At 52.5% G+C, this 20731-nt stretch overlaps 1 protein-coding gene across 1 annotated transcript in view; it reads left to right on the forward strand.

Annotated features, from left to right (window-relative positions):
- Positions 1–20731, forward strand: part of SLC39A11 (solute carrier family 39 member 11) — an 86846-nt gene that overhangs the window by 48816 nt on the left and 17299 nt on the right. The window contains exons 6-7 of the mRNA XM_068209962.1: positions 285–455; positions 16266–16335. Of these exons, the coding sequence (XP_068066063.1) occupies positions 285–455; positions 16266–16335 (241 nt within the window). The remainder of the gene's footprint in view (positions 1–284; positions 456–16265; positions 16336–20731) is intronic.

Here is a 20731-nt window from a genome sequence, read left to right on the forward strand (position 1 = left end):
CTCTGCCCCCATCACCCTCATCCTCCTCATCAGCCCCAGAGCTTGGCCAGCCAGGCTGGAGCTTTGCTGGGACCAGGATCCCTGGAGGAGGAGGAGGAGGTAGAATCTTGGGGTCTCCCTGAGCTCTGCAGTGTGGGGAACCCCCTGCTCTGGTTGGTTTTATTCCTTTTCTCTGCTTTTTCCTTCAGGGAAGGGGGGCAGGAGCTGCCCAGCGGTGCGCTCCTTGGCTGACCCCGGTGTTTTGTGTCCTCTCCTTGGCTGACCCCAGTGTTTTCTGTCCCCAGACAAGGCTGAGAACGGGGAGCCCTACCAGAGGAGGAGGGGAGCGGGGCCCCCCCTGCCCGAGGACCCCCCAGCATTCCCAGCAGCCCGGGACGGAGCCCCCCAGGCCGGGAGCAGCAGCTGGAGGAGGATTATGCTGATGATCCTGGCCATCACCATCCACAACATCCCAGGTGAGCCCATCCCTGCTCCCAGGCAGCCCGATCCCGCGCGGATCCCACCTCCCCCGGCCCCCTGGCAGATGGCACTCGCTGAGTGGGCGCCTTTGGCCCGGATCCCGTTCCAGATTTTGTGGGGCTGAGCCACGTGGGGCCTTGGCAGCAGGAGCCCCGTGGGGAGGGGGCTCGGGGGGAGCCTGGAGCAGCTGCAGCCTGCCTCGTGCCAGCCCGGCGTGGGTGGGAATTGTGATTCCTGAGGGTGGCTTGGGAAAGGTGGCAAACCCTGCTCCCTCTGAGCCTCCCTCTGCCTGTGACCAGCCAGAGATCTGGGATCAGTCTCTGCAGGGGGATCTGCAGCTGGGGTTCATTTCCTGAGGCAAGGCGTGGATGGGGACAGTGGGTGGGGAATTGTGGAGCTGCAGGTCCTGCCAGGCTGGGCTTCGTGGGGCTGACAGAGGAGGTCAGAGGGTGAGGAGATCAGTCTGGGACAGCTCAGGATATTTGGCTGCTTTGCAGTTCTTAGGGATGTTGGAAGTAAAATAAGGCAACCTTTTCCAGGGCTTCTCTCGTGGCTTCTTCCCCCTCCCTCCTCCTCCTCTCCTTCCCTCGCCTTTCCTTTCTCCCTTCCCTGCTCTGTGCCTGGCTCAGGCTGCCTGGGTGCAGGGAAAAGCTTCTGCACCTGTAAATCTGGGAAGAAACCACGAAGGTTTTGGAAAGAGCCGTGTTTCATTGGATGTTGGCAGTGTGGAGCTGATGGGCTCGGGGCTCCCTTGGACCCTCCCACGTCACCCTGTGCCTGGTGGCTTTGAGAGTGACTTTATGCCGTGCCAGGACATCCATCCTCCATGCCCCAGGGATGTCCTTCCGCGGTGGAATCCCAGCTCCTGCCTTTCCCTGGCAGTGACAAAATCCAGGGGAACACGCGCAGAGCTCCTGGCTGCTTTCTCCTCCTCCCTTCCAGCCTCCTGCTGCTCCTGGGCTGGGAATTGCCTCCTTCCAGCTGGCTGTGGGCACCTCTGGCTGCTCCTGGTGCCCCCCTGGGGCAGGCAGCTGCCTGGGGCTGGGCTATCCTGATAAGAAGCTGGGAGTTAATGATTTGCTGCTCTTCTTGCATCACCAGCACGAGCTGTTCCTGGGCATTAACCTGCTCCAGTTTGTCAGCAGCAGCAAAACATTTCTCCCTCCTCATCCTTCTTTTTTTTTTTTAATTGATTCGAGGGGGATAATTTGGGTGCTGCAGTTCAGCTCCAGGTGTTGCTGGGGGAGGAAGGTGCCTGGCACGAGAGGTGAGGAAGGAGCTTTAAATGAGCCACACACTCCAAAAAAAAAAAAAAAAAAAGGGAAATGTCTGCACTGAGTGAAGTGGAATTGGATTTCATCCCTCAAACGAGGTGTCAGGGAGGGAAGAGGCAGGTGGCACCTCCCTGATTCCTGCTGTCACCAGCAAAAGGGGAGAGCTCTGCAGAGGGGTGACCAAAGTGGCACCCGTGGCTAATGCTGACGTGGCCCTGAGACGCTGAGCTGCCCTGTCACTGCTCCTCCAGGAGCACAGAGCCACCTCTGCAGGGTCACCGAGGCTCTCAAACTCTCCCTTGCATCTTACAGGCCACAACATCAAAGCTTCACCCCCAGAGAGGTGTGAGAGTGGGGCTCAGGCCCTGCTGGGGCTCGGCTGGTAGGAATATAAAAAGGTTAAAGGCTTTAGAAAGTGCAAAAAGGCCCCAGAAAGCAGACATAAAGCTCAGAAAGGCTGGGAAATTTCAAAACCTTCTCATGGGAAGCTAGGAAGTTAAGAACCAAGTGAAGACATTGATATTTATCATAAGGAACAAGAAAGAACAAGAACATATTGATAGTTAAGATGTGAAAAGTCCTGGATATATGCTTTGCAAAGACAGAAAAAGTTTCAATCTTAAATAAGGGACCCACGTGTCCATTATTTAAGGGCTGGCTCTGTCCCTGCTGAGCTTCCAGCCCCAAATCTCCCCCAGGGGCTGTCCAGCAGCCCCACGGTGCCGCTGGTGACACTGGGGCCACTCAGCAATGCCAAAGCCCTGAGCCACACCCTCCTTTCCGTGGGGATTTGTCCAAAATCACCTCCAGTCCCAAATCACAGAGGTTGGAGCTGAGGCTGCCGGCAGCGCTCGTGCCCTGAGAAATAATTCAGGCTGTGGAGAAATCATTCAGGCCGTGATGAAATCAGGTGAGCAGCAATCTGGGGCTCTGAATTCCTTCTGCTCTCCCAGGGAAAGCACCGGGGTGCCTGCTGCAGGCAGGGCTTGGAAAGCCAGGGAGCTGTGCCTCAGTCAGCAGCCCTGCCAGGGGAAAGGCTGTGAGTGAAGTGGGATTTAATTGAAATGAGCACGGGCTGCTGCAGGGTGAGCACTCCTGCTGCTGGGGGTGCTCTGAGCCCTGGAACATCGCTCCCTGCTCCTCAGGGAGTCCTGGAATGGTCTGGGTGGGGAAGGACCTCAGAGCTCACCCAGTGCCACCCCTGCCATGGGCAGGGACACCTCCCACAGTCCCTGGGATGGAGCAGGCACAGCTGCTCTGGGAAATCCATTCCAGGGCCTCCCCAGCCTCACAGGGAACAATTGGTGCCTGACATTTCATGGAGATCTTCCCTCTTTCCCTTTCAAACCATTCCCCCTTGTCCTGTCACGAGCTGCCTGTGTAAAAAGCCACGCTCCAACTTTTTTTACAAGCTCTTCTAAGGAAAACCAGCTTTTATGAGTGCTTCGAAAGTACTGAAAGGGCTCTCTCCAGAGCCTGCTCTTCTCCAGCTTCCTCTGGCAGCAGCTCCTGGCTCTGCTGCTCCCTCTGCTTCCCCGGGAGCCCTCTGCACTCCCACCGAGGGTTTTCTGTCCTTCCTGTGCCTCCAGAACTCCTCCACATCCCTGGGAGAGGCTGGGATGCTGCAGGAGGGGATACACCTCGCCCTGGTGGGGCTCTGAGCTGCCCCTGATGGGCCGGAGCTGCTCTGAATCCTCACTCCCACCCCAAACTCTGCCTCAGTTTCCTCTGCCTGCTGTCCCAAGCTCCATCCCTGCTCTCCCCCCGTGCTGGTGGGGGATGAGTTCCCCTTTTATTGCCAGCAGGGAATTGTTTTAGGGACTTCGAGCCTCTTTTAGGGCTGAGCTGGCTGGGTCCTGGCAGTGCCTCTGCCTTTGTTTGCAGGCTGGGAGCAGCTTCCTGTGGCGGGGAGAGCGTGGAAGCCCCAGCCCAGCCTCCCACAGTCACTGCGTGTTTGTGCAGGAAAGGCTGGATAATTTGTTCCAAAGCTGGGAATGCCAATGGAAAGGATAAATTGATAATGACAGGAGATGCCAAACTGCAGACTCTTGCTGCTAATTAATATTCATATATGCCGGCTTTAGCAGAACATTAATTATGTATTTAATCAAGCCCTGTTTATTCTGGTTTAGCTTTGTACCTTGGGTGGCTGTTACGCTGAAGACTTCAGATTAATTAAAATGTTACTGCTGTATCACAAATAACAATTAGCGAGGTGTGAGCTGAACAGCCTTCCCTTTGTGCTGCCCGGGGAGGGGAGGGGACCCTGCCAGGGTGGGGCCCTGGCACCAGGGCTGGACTCTGGGAAGCTCCCGGGATGCTCCTGGGATGCTCCCAGAGGGCTCTGCCCTGCTCCCAGCTCAGGGCTGCCTCTGCTGCCTGGTTTCGGGGTGCTCTCCTGGTTTCAAGGTGCTCCGGGAGAGGACCAAGGCTGTGTTCTGCTCATCTTCACGCCCTGGGGCTCTCCCTGGAGCCTCAGAATTCCAGAGCCACTGAAACTGTAGAAGCCAAGATCAGTCCGACTCGGTGCCCCCCTTGTCCCCAGCCCTGGGTGCCACTTCCAGGCCTTCCCTGGACACCTGCAGGGGTGGGGGCTCCAGCAGCCCGTTCCAAGGCCTGGCCACCCTTCCCAAGGAGAATTCTTCAGCCTGAGCCTCCCCAGCCCAGCCTGAGGCCGTTCCCTCTCCTCCTGTCCCTGGAGCAGAGCCTGACCCCCCGGCTGTCCCCTCCTGCAGAGCCACAAGGTCCCTCCTGAGCCTCCTTTTCTCCAGGCTTGCCGGAACTCACCCCCGGTTGGGGTGAGCCCGGAAAGGTGGAAAAGTCTCTCCTCCAACCCGTGTCTCCAAAGAAAGACTCAGTAGTCTTCAGCCGTCCGGTCTCAAGGTAGTTTATTGTGTGTTCTCTAAAAGATTTCTCCCTGAGCTGCTGCGGTCCGTCCAGCAGTCAGACAAGGGCACACTCCGACACCCAGGGGGCTGGTGCCTTCTTTTATATCACACATTATGTGTTAAATGTTTACACTTTCCCCAAAGCCCATCACCTGTATTGAACAGTGACTTTCTACTCTAAAGCAATCTGTGAGTGCCAACATCACCAAGAACATGGAGGTGAGGAAGGAGAAGGAAAGAGGACAGGGCACACCCAAGTCCCTGCATCTTAGAGCTTCTGACCCCCATGTACAAAACTCAGACCCCTCTGTACAAGGCCTAAAACCCCCCTGTACAGCACTCAAAAATCCTTCCTCTCACTTTGTGACTACTTCTACTATAATATCTAAACTGATGTGATTTCTTGTTCTTCCTGCAAGGTTGGTAAATTGTTCCATGGATCAGGCTCAAAGCCACAGGGGTCTGTGGCTGCATTCCAGGGTCTCAAACGCTTCTGACCTGGGCCTGGAACATCCAAGAGTGTCCAAGGGACATTCTGGGTTCTGGCATCTCCCCCTCCTGTTTGCACCAAGACCTGCTTTGCCCCTTTGCTCATGACCTGCCAAATGCATAGAAAAATGCATGGCAAAACAAGCAGAAGAACTAGCCTCTTTGCAGCTCCCTCAGCCTCTCCTGGGGCTCCAGCCCCTTCCCAGCTCCCTCAGAGGAGTCACAGTGATCATGTGGGGACTTCTGGTGGCTCAGCCAGACCTGGTGTCCCTCCCTGTGGCAGGGAGGGGTTGCAGGTGTTGGTGGTGACAATTCCCTGCCTTGCTTCCCCCTGGCTGGTGGGAAATGTGTGTTCCCCATCCTCCAAACCCGCTCAGGTGACAGCAGGGACCTGTCCCATGCCTGCCTTGGAGCCTCCGTCCAGGACAGGCAGCAGGGCTGCTGCAGCCAGGCACAGGTGATGCTTCCAGCCCCCAGCACGTTGCCAAGAAAACCTGGAATTCCCGTTTTTCCTTTGTGCTGTGCTGGGCAGAGCCGGGTGGGCCCAGCCTGAGCCCATCCTGGGGTCATCCTTTGCTCCCTGCAGGCACAGCCTCATTCCTCTGCCCCCAGCCCAGCCCCTCTGGGATTTTTCCTGAGTTTCTGCCTCCAGCCCAACCCCTCTGGGATTTTTCCTGAGTTTCTGCCCCCAGCCCAGCCCCTCTGGGATTTTTCCTGAGTTTCTGCCTCCAGCCCAACCCCTCTGGGATTTTTCCTGAGTTTCTGCCCCCAGCCCAGCCCCTCTGGGATTTTTCCTGAGTTTCTGCCTCCAGCCCAGCCCCTCTGGGATTTTTCCTGAGTTTCTGCCTCCAGCCCAACCCCTCTGGGATTTTTCCTGAGTTTCTGCCTCCAGCCCAACCCCTCGGATTTTTCCCAAGTTTCTGCCTCCACTCCTGAGCAGAGGGGTCTGGGAAGGAGTGAAGGGATGTGGCGGAGCCACCAGGTCACAGAGTGAGGTGGCACTGGCATCCCCTGCTCACCCCCAAACCTCACAGAGCTTTCCTCTCCAGTTCCCAGTGCCAGCAATCCATTAACGAGCTGGGATTGATTTATTTTTAATGAGCAGGAGCCACGGGAGGAGCAGGGAGCTGTGAGCTGAGCGGGGAACAAATCCCTGCCAGGGAGGGCCAGGAGGGGAGAGGGAGACCCTTTGAGGTGCTGACAGCTCTGGGAAGGTGACTGACACTCCTGGGAAGCTGCTCTGGCTTGGGGGGAGATTCCTGCACGCCCAGGTGACAGCAGCCAAGTTCTTTCCCCTGGGATTGCATTTGGAGTTGGCAGCAAGAGGCTGTGCCCTGCTTTGGCACTGCCTTGGTGGCATTTTGGGGGTCCCCCCTTCTGTGCTGGCCCAGCAGGGACAGATTCACCCCAAAAGTTGTAGGGTGGGTTGTGAGCAGAGCTTGGCATGAGGGGCAGCAGGGGGAGCTGGTGTTGGGTTAAGCCCTTTTCTGACCCAGAGATGGGGCAGCTCAGAGGTGTTTTAAAGACTTTTATTCCATTTTCAGCCTCATGAGAAGGGTGAGGCAGTACAGGTGTTACAATTCACACCAGAAATCAGAGTCAGAAACACATCACAATCAGAAACCAACTATTTCCTAATTATAATCCATTATAAGTGGTTTTTTGGTCTCAGCTTTTGCCACACCATGCTGCAAGCGCCTTAAAGCCAATCATCCAAAATCACCCCTCGTGGCTCCTGCTCCAGTGCATCTTTCCCAGTTCTATTTCTCCAGAGTACCCAGTCTTTTTTGCAAGGCTGTGCTTTCAAACGTGTTTCTATTTCTATTTCTCTCTCAATGTCTGTCCCATTCCATGGCATTTGAGTCAGCATTTCTGATCTCAAGGTTTGCACACAGTGTGAGCCTTCTGCCAGGCTTTGAGAGTTGTCTACGAATCCATTTCCCACCTTTCCCCCTCTCTCTGGAATAGAAATAACTTCTGTGATGGTTTTGTTCATTCATTGTTGTGTGTAAGCACACAAGGTATTATCATTAACGTTGTTATTTTAGCAATCAGTGTATAAAAACATCGAGGGGTGCAGGTCCCCTGCTCCTGTCCCTGTCCCAAGGCTGGCCCCGAGGCACAGCTTGTTGCCCTGATTTTTAAAAGTGTTAAGTTTGCTTTTATGGTTCTTTTGAAAATTTTAAAGTTCCTTTAGAAGTTTTCTATACCTTCTGACGTTTACATAATTCTACTGGAGTTGTCACGCACTGTTCATGTAAACAGTGGTTGTTTTACATTCTTTGTGGGAGGAGGGAATTGATGGGCTGTTGGTTTGACCAGTGTGGTTGAAAAGGTATCAATTTCACCCTCCAATCCACTGGCACTTTTAGAATTCTCTACATTACGAAGTCAGAAATAAAATTTACTCCTTTTCTCTTTTAAACTTACCAAACTTCTGCATACTCATTTCGTGCCCAGTAACAACAACAGGGAGCTGCCACCTGAGCTGGTGACAGATTTCAGGCTGGCACATCCTGGTGCCACCTCCACCAGGTGTGATGCTGGGAAATGTCACCCCGGTGTCACCTCGGGGCTCAGCCTTGGCCCTGGGCTGCCCGGTGACCTGCTGCCCTCGGCGTGGTGGCGTCAGGCTGGGGACACCAGGGATGGCTGGAGCTGCCTTTTTTTTTTATGGCTTCTCCCAATTTTAGGCAGTTTCGTGTCCTTGCTGTGTCTCCTGCCTGATGGCTGGCTGGGGAGCAGCACTGTGGCCTTGGAAAAGTCAGGGAAAGAATTCCATTCCGCCCCATCTCTGGTGCTGCTTTTAACTGGCTCACGGTTGCATTTTGCCTTGCCAGGAAGAAGGAACACGGGGGGGAAATGTTGTGAAATAAGGGAAGTGGGAATCTAGTGGAAAAGTGTGAAAATAGTTAAATAAGGGAAGCAGGATCCTAGTGAAAAAGAGGGAAAATAGGAAAACAGTGACACAAAGGAAGCAGGATCCTAGTGAAAAAGAGGGAAAATAGGAAAAGAGTGACACAAAGCAAGCAGGATCCTAGTGAAAAAGAGGGAAAATAGGAAAACAGTGACACAAAGCAAGCAGGATCCTAGTGAAAAAGAGGGAAAATTGGAAAATAGTGACACAAAGGAAGCAGGATCCTAATGAAAATAGGGGAAATGGGAAAATAGTGACACAAAGGAAGCAGGATCCTAGTGAAAAAGAGGGGAAATGGGAAAATAGTGACACAAAGGAAGCAGGATCCTAGTGAAAAAGAGGAAAAATAGGAAAAGAGTGACACAAAGGAAGCAGGATCCTAGTGAAAAAGAGGGAAAATAGGAAAAGAGTGACACAAAGGAAGCAGGATCCTAGTGAAAAATAGGGGAAATGGGAAAGTAATGACACAAAGCAAGCAGGATCCTAGTGAAAAAGAGGGAAAATAGGAAAATAGTGACACAAAGGAAGCAGGATCCTAATGAAAATAGGGGAAATGGGAAAATAGTGACACAAAGGAAGCAGGATCCTAGTGAAAAAGAGGGGACATGGGAAAATAGTGACACAAAGGAAGCAGGATCCTAGTGAAAAAGAGGAAAAATAGGAAAATAGTGACACAAAGGAAGCAGGATCCTAGTGAAAAAGAGGGAAAATAGGAAAATAGTGACACAAAGGAAGCAGGATCCGAGTGATAAAGAGGGAAAATAGGAAAATAGTGACACAAAGGAAGCAGGATCCTAGTGAAAAAGAGGAAAAATAGGAAAATAGTGACACAAAGGAAGCAGGATCCTAGTGAAAAAGAGGGGAAATAGGAAAATAGTGACACAAAGGAAGCAGGAACCGAGTGAAAAAGAGGGGAAATGGGAAAATAGTGACACAAAGGAAGCAGGATCCTAGTGAAAAAGAGGGAAAATAGGAAAATAGTGACACAAAGCAAGCAGGATCCTAGTGAAAAAGATGGAAAATAAAATCAGGCAGGCAGAAGCAGGGTGCAAAAGAGGGAAAATGGGAAAATAAGGGATGCTGAACATCCCACAGGAGGAACGTTCCACATCCCTCCAGCCTCCAAGAGCTTCCATGGCAAGCCCAGAGCGTGAGGGACTCTCAGCTGTGGCTGTGCTGGGGACCTTTTCCTCAGGCAGCTCGTTCCAAACTGGGAGCTGAGTCCCTGCCTGGGGTGGGGGGACCAGGGGGGAGCCCAGCATTGTCCCCCCAGTGCCCACTGTCCCCCCAGTGCCCCGCTGGCCACGGCCAGCATGCGCAGTGACTCCATGCCATCCCTCGCTCCTTGGTGCCAAGCCCAGCTCCTGGCATCGAGGGATGCAGGTGTTGGTGTTGTCCAAAACTGCAGGAACCTTCCCAGCAGGGAGGAGGGAGCTCCTCAGAGGGGTTTGTGCCTGACCTGTGGGGTTTGTACTTCACCCATGGGGTTTTTATCTGACCCATGGGGTTTTTACCTGATCTGTGGGGTTTTTACCTGACCCATGGGGTTTTTATCTGACCCATGGGGTTTGTGCCTGACCTATGGGGTTTTTATCTGACCCATGGGGTTTTTACCTGATCTGTGGGGTTTGTGCCTCATCTATGGGGTTTTTATCTGACCCACGGGTTTTGTGTCTGATTCGTCGGGTTTGTGCCTGATCTGTGGCATTTGTACCTCACCCGTGGGGTTTGTGCCTGATCTGTGGGGTTTGTACCTGATCCATGAGGTTTGTGCCTGATCTGTGGGGTTTGTACCTGACCCATGGGTTTTGTGCCTGATCTGTGGGGTTTGTGCCTCATCTATGGGGTTTTTATCTGACCCATGGGGTTTGTACCTCACCCGTGGGGTTTGTGCCTGATCTGTGGGGTTTTTACTTGACCCATGGGGTTTGTACCTGACCCATGGTGTTTGACACCTCCCAGCTGAGCTCCCTCAGCACCTGGAGGGTTTGTACCTGATCCATGAGGTTTGTACCTGACCCATGGGGTTTGTACCTGACCCATGGGGTTTGACACCTCCCAGCTGAGCTCCCTCAGCACCTGGAGGGTTTGTACCTGATCCATGAGGTTTGTACCTGACCCATGGGGTTTGTACCTGACCCATGGGGTTTGACACCTCCCAGCTGAGCTCCCTCAGCACCTGGAGGGTTTGTACCTGATCCATGAGGTTTTCATCTGACCCATGGGGTTTGTACCTGACCCATGGGGTTTGACACCTCCCAGCTGAGCTCCCTCAGTGGTGCTGGCTGAATCCCTGCTGTTCCCAGCTGGAATTCTGGGTGCTGCAGCTTTTTAAACCCCAAAGCAGCCCCACAGGGGTCGGGCAGAGCCCACCCCCTGTGCCAAGGGCTGCTCCTTGCCGAGGGGAAGCAGATCCTGGCGTGAAGCTGGGCTTGGGGGTGAAGGGAGGGGGCTGTGCAGGGCAGCAGCAGCGCAGGGGTTCCGTGCTGTGCTGGCAGATTGGAGTTCCTGGGAAGGGAGGTGATTTCCAGGCTGCTTGCTTTGTCATTAGCAAAAATTGATTGGATTCATCCTCCTGGGACAGGCACTCGGCCTCCCGAGGGAAGGGCAATGAGTGCCAGATTGCATCTCAATTATGAACAGCACTGATTATTGGTATGAATATTCTCCCAGATCCATTAAAAGGCTGGGAACATTCATTTGGAATGATGGGGTTTTTATTTTTTTCGTGGGGCTGTTGAAATTGAGGCTGTTTTCCAATTGTTGGCTTTGATGAGGATTTGGGAACCCACTGGGGCTCAGCAGAGCGTGAGAACAGGAGCCAGTTTAGCTGCACCCATTAATCTGTGCCTCGTCTGGGTGATGCCTCTTCCTGGAATTCCAACATCCCTCCTGCCCTGCCTGTTCCTGCCCGCTCCTGGGCACCCGGAGCACCCCCATTCCTGCTGGAAGGGGTCATTTTTAGTAAGGAACAGGAGGAAAAGGCCTCCCTGCAGCGTTGACCCCAAGGAAGATGCAGGTAGGGGGTGTTGCTGGGGGCAGGGAGCTCGTGGGGCAGCAATTCCATGGAATTTCAGGGAAGTGGAGCAGAGTGCTGGCCTTGGGGCTGCCTCAGAGGGCTGGAAAGATGCACATTGCAACATCCACAAACTTTTCCCAGCGTTTCTGCTCTGGGGAGAAAATCCAGCTGGAGTTGGCTCCCGTGGCAGCTCCGTGGGAATTCCAGAGGGAGTCAGGGATGAGCAGGGATGGCCCCTGAGCAGGGGGAGGAGAGAGCTCCGAGGGGATGGAGACAGAGCCAGAACGTTCCACGGCACTGACTGTGGGGAGCAGCAGGAGCTGGGAAAGGTCCCGTTAATTGTCACCTCCCCAGCAGGGCTGCGACCTCTCCAGGGACACGGGGGACAGCCCCAGGTGACAGCCCCAGCCATGTGGGATGCTCTCACTGAGGGACACAGGTGACATCCCCAGGGCTCAGGTGAGAGATCCAGGTGTCATCCCCAGCTGTGGGTGCTGCTCTCAGGGAGGGACACAGGTGACACCCCCAGGGCTCAGGTGACACCCCCAGGTCTGGGTGATGCCCTCAGGTGAAGGACACAGGTGACACCCCCAGGGCTCAGGTGACACCCCCAGGTCTGGGTGATGCCCTCAGGTGAAGGACACAGGTGACACCCCCAGGTCTGGGTGATGCCCTCAGGTGAAGGACACAGGTGACATCCTAGGGCTCAGGTGACATTCTCAGGTGAAGGATGCAGGTGACACCCCCAGGTTTGGGTGCTGCTCTCCCTGAGGGACACAGGTGACACCGCCAGGGCTCAGGTGACACCCCCAGCCATGGCTGCTGCTCTCAGGCTGGTTTTGGCTCTGTGGCCTCCAGCTCAGCTCCCTCAGGGCTCCCCCTGCTCCTCCCAGGCAGCTGGAGGCTCTGCACGGGGAGCAGCTGAAGGAAATTCCATGTTTTCCAGGGTGGGAAGTTTTCCTGCCAGCCTCAGCCTGGTAAGGAGGGGACAGGGGAGTCTCTGATGTCCCCCTGTCACCAGCTCATCTGTCAAAAACTCATTTGGAGGCAGCCAGTGACAGGCACTGATAACACATCGGTGTTTTGTCAGCAGCAGCAGCCACAAAGGTGACAAAAGGCAATTAAATCTAGGATTTTCACCAGCTGGAATGAAATATTCCACTGAAATATGCATGTGGGAGCTGCTTTCCTGCCTTGTCCCCATCAGATCTCAGGTCTGTCACATTAAACCTCACTGAGCAGTGGCCTGAGAAAGCATTTACGTGCTGGGAATGAAACTTTAAGTATCTCAGATGGATTCAGGTGCTGTGGGGTCAGGAGAGCTCAGTCCCAGCAGGGTCAGTCCCTGCTTTTAGCTCAGTCCTGCTGTGGTAATTTGGGAAAGAGTTTTCTGCTTCCAGAGAAGCATTTCCAGGATGGAGGAGTTCTGGGACAGTTGCTTGAGTTCTTTAAAACCAGGTGGAGTTCTTTAAAACCAGGTGGAGTTCTTTAAAATCAGGTGGAATGCCTTAAAATCAGGTGGAGTTCTTTAAAATCAAGTGGAGTTCCTTAAAATTGGGTGGACTTCTTTAAAATCAGACTGAATGCTTTAAAGCCAGGTGGGATTCTTTAAAATTAGGTGTAATTCTTTAAAACCAGGTGGAGTTCTTTAAAATTGGGTGTAATAATTTAAAATCAGGTCGAGTTCTTTAAAATCAGGTGTAATTATTTCAAATCAGGTGGAACTCTTTAAAATTGGGTGTAATAATTTAAAATCAGGTGGAGTTCTTTAAAATCAGGTGGAATGCTTTAAAGCCAGGTGGGATTCTTTAAAATTGGGTGTAATTCTTTAAAATCAGGTGGAATTCTTTAAAATTGGGTGTCATTGTTTAAAACCAGGTGGAGTTCTTTCAAATGAGGTGGAATTCTTTAAAACCAGGTGGAATGCTATAAAACGAGGTGGAGTTCTTTCAAATGAGGTGGAATTCTTTCAAGTCAGGTGGAGGTCGAGTTGTCAGCTCCTGCTCAGCTGCTGCAGCTCCAAATTGAGGATTGAAAGGAGGATTTGCTTTTGTGGGAGGAGGAGAAAAGAGGAAAGGGTGGGATGAGGATGGGCTGGCTCCTGGGGGGGTTAAACCAGGATTAGGAATAAGCAGGATTTCCTCCCACCTCCCACATTCCACCTGAATGCCCACAAACCCTCGGGTGGTGGGGGACCTACAGACTTGGCAAATCCCTGGAAATCTGCTTCATCCTTGAGCAATAATGGCAAAATGATGTTTCCTGGAGGGCCCTGGGCTTCAGTCTGCAGGGAAAAAAAGCTCTGAGTGGCAGTGCTTAAACTCTTGGAGAAATCCAAACCTCATTATGGCAAGATTAATTTCCCACTAGGAACTTAACAGCTCTTCCAAGAGCAGGATGAATAATGGATGAGACCTTGGCAGCTGGAGAACCTTCCCTCCCCCTGTGCTGGGCCAGGAGAATCAGCTCCAGAGCCCCTCTGGGAGGGGACAGTGGCACCCCCAGCTCTGGCAGGACCTGGGGGGGTCCCTGTGCTGTGGGATGTGCAGATCCTGCAGGATCTGGGAAGTGTTTGGGCTCGGTTTCAGCACAGAGATGGATTTCTTGGGATGAGCTCGGGGTGTCCGTGCTGGTACCCACAGTGCTGCTCATGCAAAGGGGCTTCTCAGCATCCCAAACTCCCCTTTTCTCACCAAAAAATGGCATTTCCTGCTGTTAAATCCAGAATTCCTGCTGGAATTCTGCAGGCACTGTCCTCTGCTGAGCCCTGCTCCCCTCACCTGCCCTGAAAACCCCTCATGCACAGCTGGGGGGTTTTGTGGGAAGAAGATTTTGACAAATCCTGCTTTTCCTTTCACTCCTGCCTTCCCTCCAAACCTGAGATTTCTGTGGGATTTGTGAGTTGCTTCTCATTTTCCCATTTCCACAGATCCTCCTCTTCCTCCTGCTCCATCCCACACTCCCTGCTCCATCCCACGGTCCCTGCTCCATCCCACAATCCCTGCTCCATCCCACAATCCCTGCTCCATCCCACAATCTCTCCTGTATCCCACAGTCCCTGCTCCATCCCACAGTTCCTGCTCCACAGGATCAGAGCTTTTCCAGACCTCTGAGCTGCTGGGATGTCCCTGCTGTGCCCCCCCTGACCCCACACTTGGCCGGGAGGGTTGGAGGGTTCCTTGGCTGCTCTGGGATCATCCTTGGCTCATTTGGGATCCGGGTCCATCCTGGGGCGTGGGGACGTGGCCGAGCTGCCGTGTCCCTTCCTCCTCCTCCTCCTCCTCCCCCTGAGCTGCAGCTTCTCCCTGAGCAGCTCAGCCCTTCCCCAGCACCATCTGCTGCCTCCCATGGCCCGCATTTGGGATCTGCTCCCAGGAATTTAGGGTTTCCCTCTCCGCAGCAGGGACTCGTCCCTCTGCCAGAGCTATTTCTGCTCCTCACCCAAAGCATTTGGAAGGGGAATTACTAAAAAAGGGCTTTTTCCCTTTGAATTCTGCTCCCTGGGTGAGCCACGCTTCCAGAGGGATCTTTGGGAGGAGCGGTGCCAGGCCTGGATTCGTGGGGCTCCATGGCTGGACGGGGCCCAGGCAGGAAATTCCTTTTTCCAGGGTTGTGCCCCGATGTAGGAGTCACCTTCAAAAGGACAAAAGCCCAGAAGTTTTTCTCCTCATTTTGGTTAAAAGACACCTCATAGGACCTTGGGGACTTCACCTCAAACTTAAGGACACCCAATTGGGCAGCAGCCAAAAAGTCCCACCTGAGCAATTCCCTAGAAAAAGAAGAGGAAAAAGAAGTGAATCGCTTTTGTGAAGTGTTTCAGCAGGAGCAAGAAGCTCTTGCCCTGGCTCAGTTTTTCTCTGTAAAGAGCTTTTTTATTTTGCCTTTTATTAAAACTGTTCTGCTTCCAACACTGTCACGGGAGCCATCCTGCTGCTTTTATGTCACCTGAGGTAGCTGAGCTACCGAGGGTGTGATGTTTGTCTCCGAGAGCTTATGGGACCTGGCTCGAAGAGATAAAACATTACCCCAGTCCTGCTGAGCCCCCCAGGGCACCCCTGCCCTGGCTGCTGCCCTGTGTCCTGCCTGGGTGATCCGGGGACAGTGGGAGCACTTGGCAGGAATGTGTGACCCCCAGGTGTGGCACCTGCCACCTGTGCCCCTGCCCGGGGCTGGAACCCACTGGGGCATTTTAGGGCCTTTTTTGGGGGATTTTTGGGATCTCCTTGCCCTCCAGCTCCGTTTTAGGGCTGGTTCTGCTCTAGTTTTGCCCCTGCCCTTGGCTCCAGGCTCTGAGGAGCTGCCAAGTGTTCCAGTTGAGGGCTCAGGGATGGGGATGTTGTGATTATCCCGGGGAGTGCTGCTTTTCCTGGTGTTTCCAAGGCAACTGGGAACTCTCAGGACCACAAATGGTGCACGTGGTGTCCTTCCCCTGAGACTCCTCCTCCAGTTTCCCACCTGTTGGAATGCTCACCTGAGCCCCTCCTTGGGGGCTGTAAAATCCCTCCAGTTTTGGTTCTCTCCTCTGAACATTCCCCCCAGCCCTTGCTGGGAGGGGAGCGAGGCCACCAGGCTGGAAAAAACACCAAAAATGGGGATTTTAAACTAAGGGGGATAAAATACTGAGGCTTTGGTGCTTTCTGAAAATCAGGTTGGTTTTTTTTTTTGTTGTTGTTTTTTTCCTGGGAAGGCTTTTCAGCTTGGGGTTTATGGGATTAACTGTATTTAAAATTATGGGATTAGCTGTAAAATACAATAATCTGCAAGGTAGGAATTTTCTCGTGGAATTTGGGTTTCCCTGTGCTTTGGAGCCTGTCCCTACGGGTGTTGTGCTGGTTTTGGGGCACAGAGAGAGGGGAGGGGGCTTTGCTGGGAGCCTGGTCCTGGTTTAACCCAGCTCCTGAAGGATTCCTGGGAGAAGCTGGGCTTTGGCTCTTCTGGAATCCCCCAAGCTTGGCTGAGCCTGAGCCTTTTGGAGCAGCTTTGCTGTTTTGCACTTCTTGGCTCCTTGGTGAAATCCTATTCCAGCTGCTGGGGATTGGGATCTTTTCCCCTTCTCTGCACTCATCAATCCAGAAGCTTCTCCCCGTGCTGGAGAGCAGCTTGGGTGCATAGTGGGAATCCCTGGGCAGTGCTGGATTGAATTCAAATCCAGGATCCCCCTGGGCTGGGCTCAGGGCTGCACCTTACTGGTCCTGACTGGTTTTTCCCTGCTGTTCCAGAGGGCCTGGCAGTGGGAGTTGGCTTTGGGGCCATTGGGAAATCCGAGTCTGCCACGTTCCAAAGTGCCAGGTAAGACCTGATCCTGCTTTTTGTGCATTCCTTTGCCTCTTGGAGCTTGGCTGTCCCATCTTGTCCCGTGCTGGGGGCGTTGGAGATCCGTGGATTGATGAAACCTGCCTGGAAGCGCAAGGGTGGCAAAGGGAGTGGAAGAAATTCCTGGTGCTGCTGCATTTTCCTCACCCCGTGCTGGCCAGATGTGAGAAAAGGTTTCTGGTGCTGATGGTCCCACAGTGGCTCCGTGGTTTTGCCTCTCTGGGCTCGCTGGAGCTGGGGAGAGGCAGCTGAGTGTCCCAGTGGGTGCTGCTGGCTCTCAGGAGGTGCACCCAGGGATTTTGGGGTGTTCATCCTGCTCCCTTCTCCCTGTTGAGCATCCCTGGGGATGCTCAGCTCAGCACTGCAGCTGCTTTGCTGTGGGGAGCTGCAGAGGAGAGGGCAGCAGGAAGGGAGGACTGGGAGCTGGGGATGTGTAAATCAAGTGGAGATGGGGGAAACCTCAGCCTGGTAAATCCCTGTCCTTGGAGCTGGCAGCAGGAATGGTGGAATCTCCACCCTCCTCTTCCCAGTGCCCCTGCCTGGTGTCTCCATGTCTCCCTGCAGGATTCCTTCATCTCCTCCTCCTCCTGCTGTCCCACCTGAGCTGGGAGCAGCGTTGCTTCCAGGCAAGATCCCTGGCACAGGGAAATGCGGGGATTTTCCCTAAAAGCAGCATCCCCAGGGTGGGAGCAGCTGCTGGGAAGCATCTGGTGGCTTTGTGTGCCATTCCCGCCAGGCAGGGCCACAGCACTCTGGGACTGGTGGCAGGGAAGGCTCCTGGTCCTCTTGGCATCCTGCTATCCCCGAGTCCTGGCATTCCTGCTCCTGCCAGAACTCCCAGGAAAACCCTTCCGTGCTTCCCACCTGGGGCATCATCCAGTGTTGTAAATGCAGGTGAACCGGGTGGGAAGAAATGCTGATGAGTGACTCCAGCTCAGGAGGCTGAATGATTTCTTTATTATAACTGTGCTATAATACGTTAATATACTATTTAAAGGAGATACTAAACTACAAACCTACTTGTTCTAACTCCCATATCTAACTCACTCACAACTCCTGACCCTCTCTGAGAGTCCAGACTCAGGTGGGTTGGGTTGGCCATCAGCTCCAACAATCCTCACCAGAACCCAACCAAGCAATCACCCCAGGGAAACAATTCTCCAAACACATTCCACATGGGAAAACAAGGAGCAGAAATAGAAATAGTTTTCTCTTTCTTTCTTCTGTGCTCCTCTATGAAAAATCCTGGGAGAGAGAAGAATGTGCCTGCCACACTGCAGCTCCTCCAGACTCCGGGATTTTGGGCACTGGGGACGTGTCCTGCTCCTCCCAGCAGGGGCACAGCACCCGCTGCCCCCGGCAGGGCTGGGCTGGGCTGGAGAGGCGGGAGGAAGGGATAACAAACCCGGAGAGGCGGGAGGAAGGGATAACAAACCCGGAGCGGGGCTGGAGGAGCTGCCGAGCCTTTCAGGAGCTGCTGGCACCTCTTGGTGGCCGCCTTGCAAACGGCACCTCCCTGCCAGGCTCCCCCCGTGCCCTGCTCCTCCCTGCAATGTGCACCCACCTCTCTGGCCCAGCCACCTTGTTCCTGAGGAGAACGGCATCAATTTTTGGGAGAAATTCCTCCCTGGAATCCCTGAAGTGCCCCAGGCCAGTCTGCTCCAGCCTGGGATAGTGGAACGTGTCCCTGGGTTGATCTTTGAGGTCCCTCCCAACCCAAACCATTCCATGATTCCTGCTGAAGGATTTGTGGGGTCCTACAGCTGATTTTGGATCCGTCCAGGTTGGTTTTGGGTCCATCCAGGCTCATTTTGAATCTGTCCAGGTTGATTTTGGGTCCATCCAGGCTCATTTTGAATCTCTCCAGGCTGATTTCAGATCTATCCAGGCTGACTTTTGATGCATCCAGGATGATTTTGGGTCCATCCAGGGTGATTTCGAATCTATGCAGGCTGATTTTGGACCCTTCCAGGCTGACTTTGGACCTGTCCATGCTCATTTCAAATCTATTCCAGGATGATTTTGGGTCCATCCAAGCTGATTTTGGACCTGTCCGGGCTGATTTTAAATCCATTCAGGCTGATTTTGGATCTATCCAGGCTGACTTTTGATGCATCCAGGCTGATTTCGAATCTATGCAGGGTTTTTTTGGACCCCTCCAGGCTGACTTTGGACCTCTCCAGGCTGATTCTGGGTCCATCCAGGCTGGTTTTTGACACATCCAGGCTGATTTCGGATCTATCCAGGCTGAGTTTTGATGCATCCAGGCTGATTTTGGACCTCTCCAGGCTGATTTTGGGTCCATCCAGGGTGATTTTGGGTCCTTCCAGGCTGATTTCAAATCTATGCAGGCTGTTTTTGGGTCCATCCAGGCTGATTCTGGGTCCGTCCAGGCTGGTTTTTGATACATCCAGGCTGATTTCGGATCTATCCAGGCTGAGTTTTGATGCATCCAGGCTGATTTTGGACCTCTCCAGGCTGATTTTGGGTCCATCCAGGGTGATTTTGGGTCCTTCCAGGCTGATTTCAAATCTATGCAGGCTGTTTTTGGGTCCATCCAGGCTGATTCTGGGTCCGTCCAGGCTGGTTTTTGATACATCCAGGCTGATTTCGGATCTATCCAGGCTGAGTTTTGATGCATCCAGGCTGATTTTGGACCTCTCCAGGCTGATTTTGGGTCCGTCCAGGGTGATTTTGGGTCCTTCCAGGCTGATTTCAAATCTATGCAGGCTGTTTTTGGACCCCTCCAGGCTGACTTTGGACCTGTCCAGGCCGATTTTGGGTCCGTCCTGGCTGATTTTGGGTCCGTCCTGGCCGATTTTGGGTCCGTCCAGGTTGATTTTGGGTCCATCCAGGCCGATTTTGGGTCCATCCAGGCCGATTTTGGGTCCGTCCTGGCCGATTTTGGGTCCATCCAGGCCGATTTTGGGTCCATCCAGTCTTCCCAGCCCCTTCTGTGACCCCACAAGCTGTGCCCCACATCCCAAACCTCCAATTCCCGTCCCTGGCTGCCACAGATCCCACAGGGAGAAAAGCAGGATACTCCAGCTTTACTCACTGTGTTCCCCTAACCTCTGGGGATAAGAGGCTCCTCATAAAGCCAGCTCTGGAACAAAAGGAGTTTTTCCCCCCCAGCTGCTACGGGGAAGCTGAAGCAGCTGGTGCTTTCCTGGATTTCCAAAGGCATCAATCACACGGGATGAAAGGTGGAGCAGGAAAATCCCAATGCAAAGGGGATCAGCAGCAGAGGGGGCAGGATCACTGCCTGCCCCGGCAGCTCGGGAAATGGTTTGGGAATCTCCAGGGGGATTTGAGATGGTTCCTTGGTGTTCTGGAGGTTTGAAAAAGAGCTGGAGTAGATATCTTTTTATATAGATTGTATTTATATAGAATATAAGTGATATTTTAAATTAGATAGAATATAAATTATATTATAAATTTTATAGAATATTAATTATAGTATCAATTCTATATAATGTATATTATATCATATTATTAATATATTATAATGTTATAACGTTATATTATAACGTTATATTATAACGTTATATTATATTATAACGTTATATTATAACGTTGTTATATTATAACGTTGTTATATTATAACGTTATATTATAACGTTGTTATATTATAACGTTGTTATATTATAACGTTGTTATATTATAACGTTGTTATATTATAACGTTGTTATATTATAACGTTGTTATATTATAACGTTGTTATATTATAACGTTGTTATATTATAACGTTGTTATATTATAACGTTGTTATATTATAACGTTGTTATATTATAACGTTGTTATATTATAACGTTGTTATATTATAACGTTGTTATATTATAACGTTGTTATATTATAACGTTGTTATATTATAACGTTGTTATATTATAACGTTGTTATATTATAACGTTGTTATATTATAACGTTATATTATATTATATTATTTTTGTCCTGGTTCTGGATATATTATATATATTTATATTATATATATTTCTATAATGTTATATTTAATGTGAGGGGTAGTGCTGGCTCTGGACACATCCAGAGGGAAAACTGCTCCTTGGACACAGCTCTGGGTCAGGATCCCCCTCACATCCATTCCTTTGAAAGAGCATTTTAATGGAGCAGCTCTGTGCCTCGGTTTCTCTCCGTGCCTCAGTTTCCCTCCGCGCCTCAGTTTCCCTCCGCCTCCATTCCACTTTTCCTTCTTCCTGGGTGGGACTGAGCCCTGGCAGCGCCGGGCTGAGCCTCTGGGGAAGGCTCCTCCTGCAAAGCTGGGCCTCCCCACCCTCGCAGGGAGCAATTCCTTCCCGAAATCCTGTTAGGATGAGGTTCCTGACGCTTTGTGGGGATCCCAGAGGGCTGTTCCAGG

This window comes from Anomalospiza imberbis, chromosome 19 (genome assembly GCF_031753505.1).
Source record: "Anomalospiza imberbis isolate Cuckoo-Finch-1a 21T00152 chromosome 19, ASM3175350v1, whole genome shotgun sequence".
NCBI classification, from domain to species: Eukaryota; Metazoa; Chordata; class Aves; order Passeriformes; family Viduidae; genus Anomalospiza; species Anomalospiza imberbis.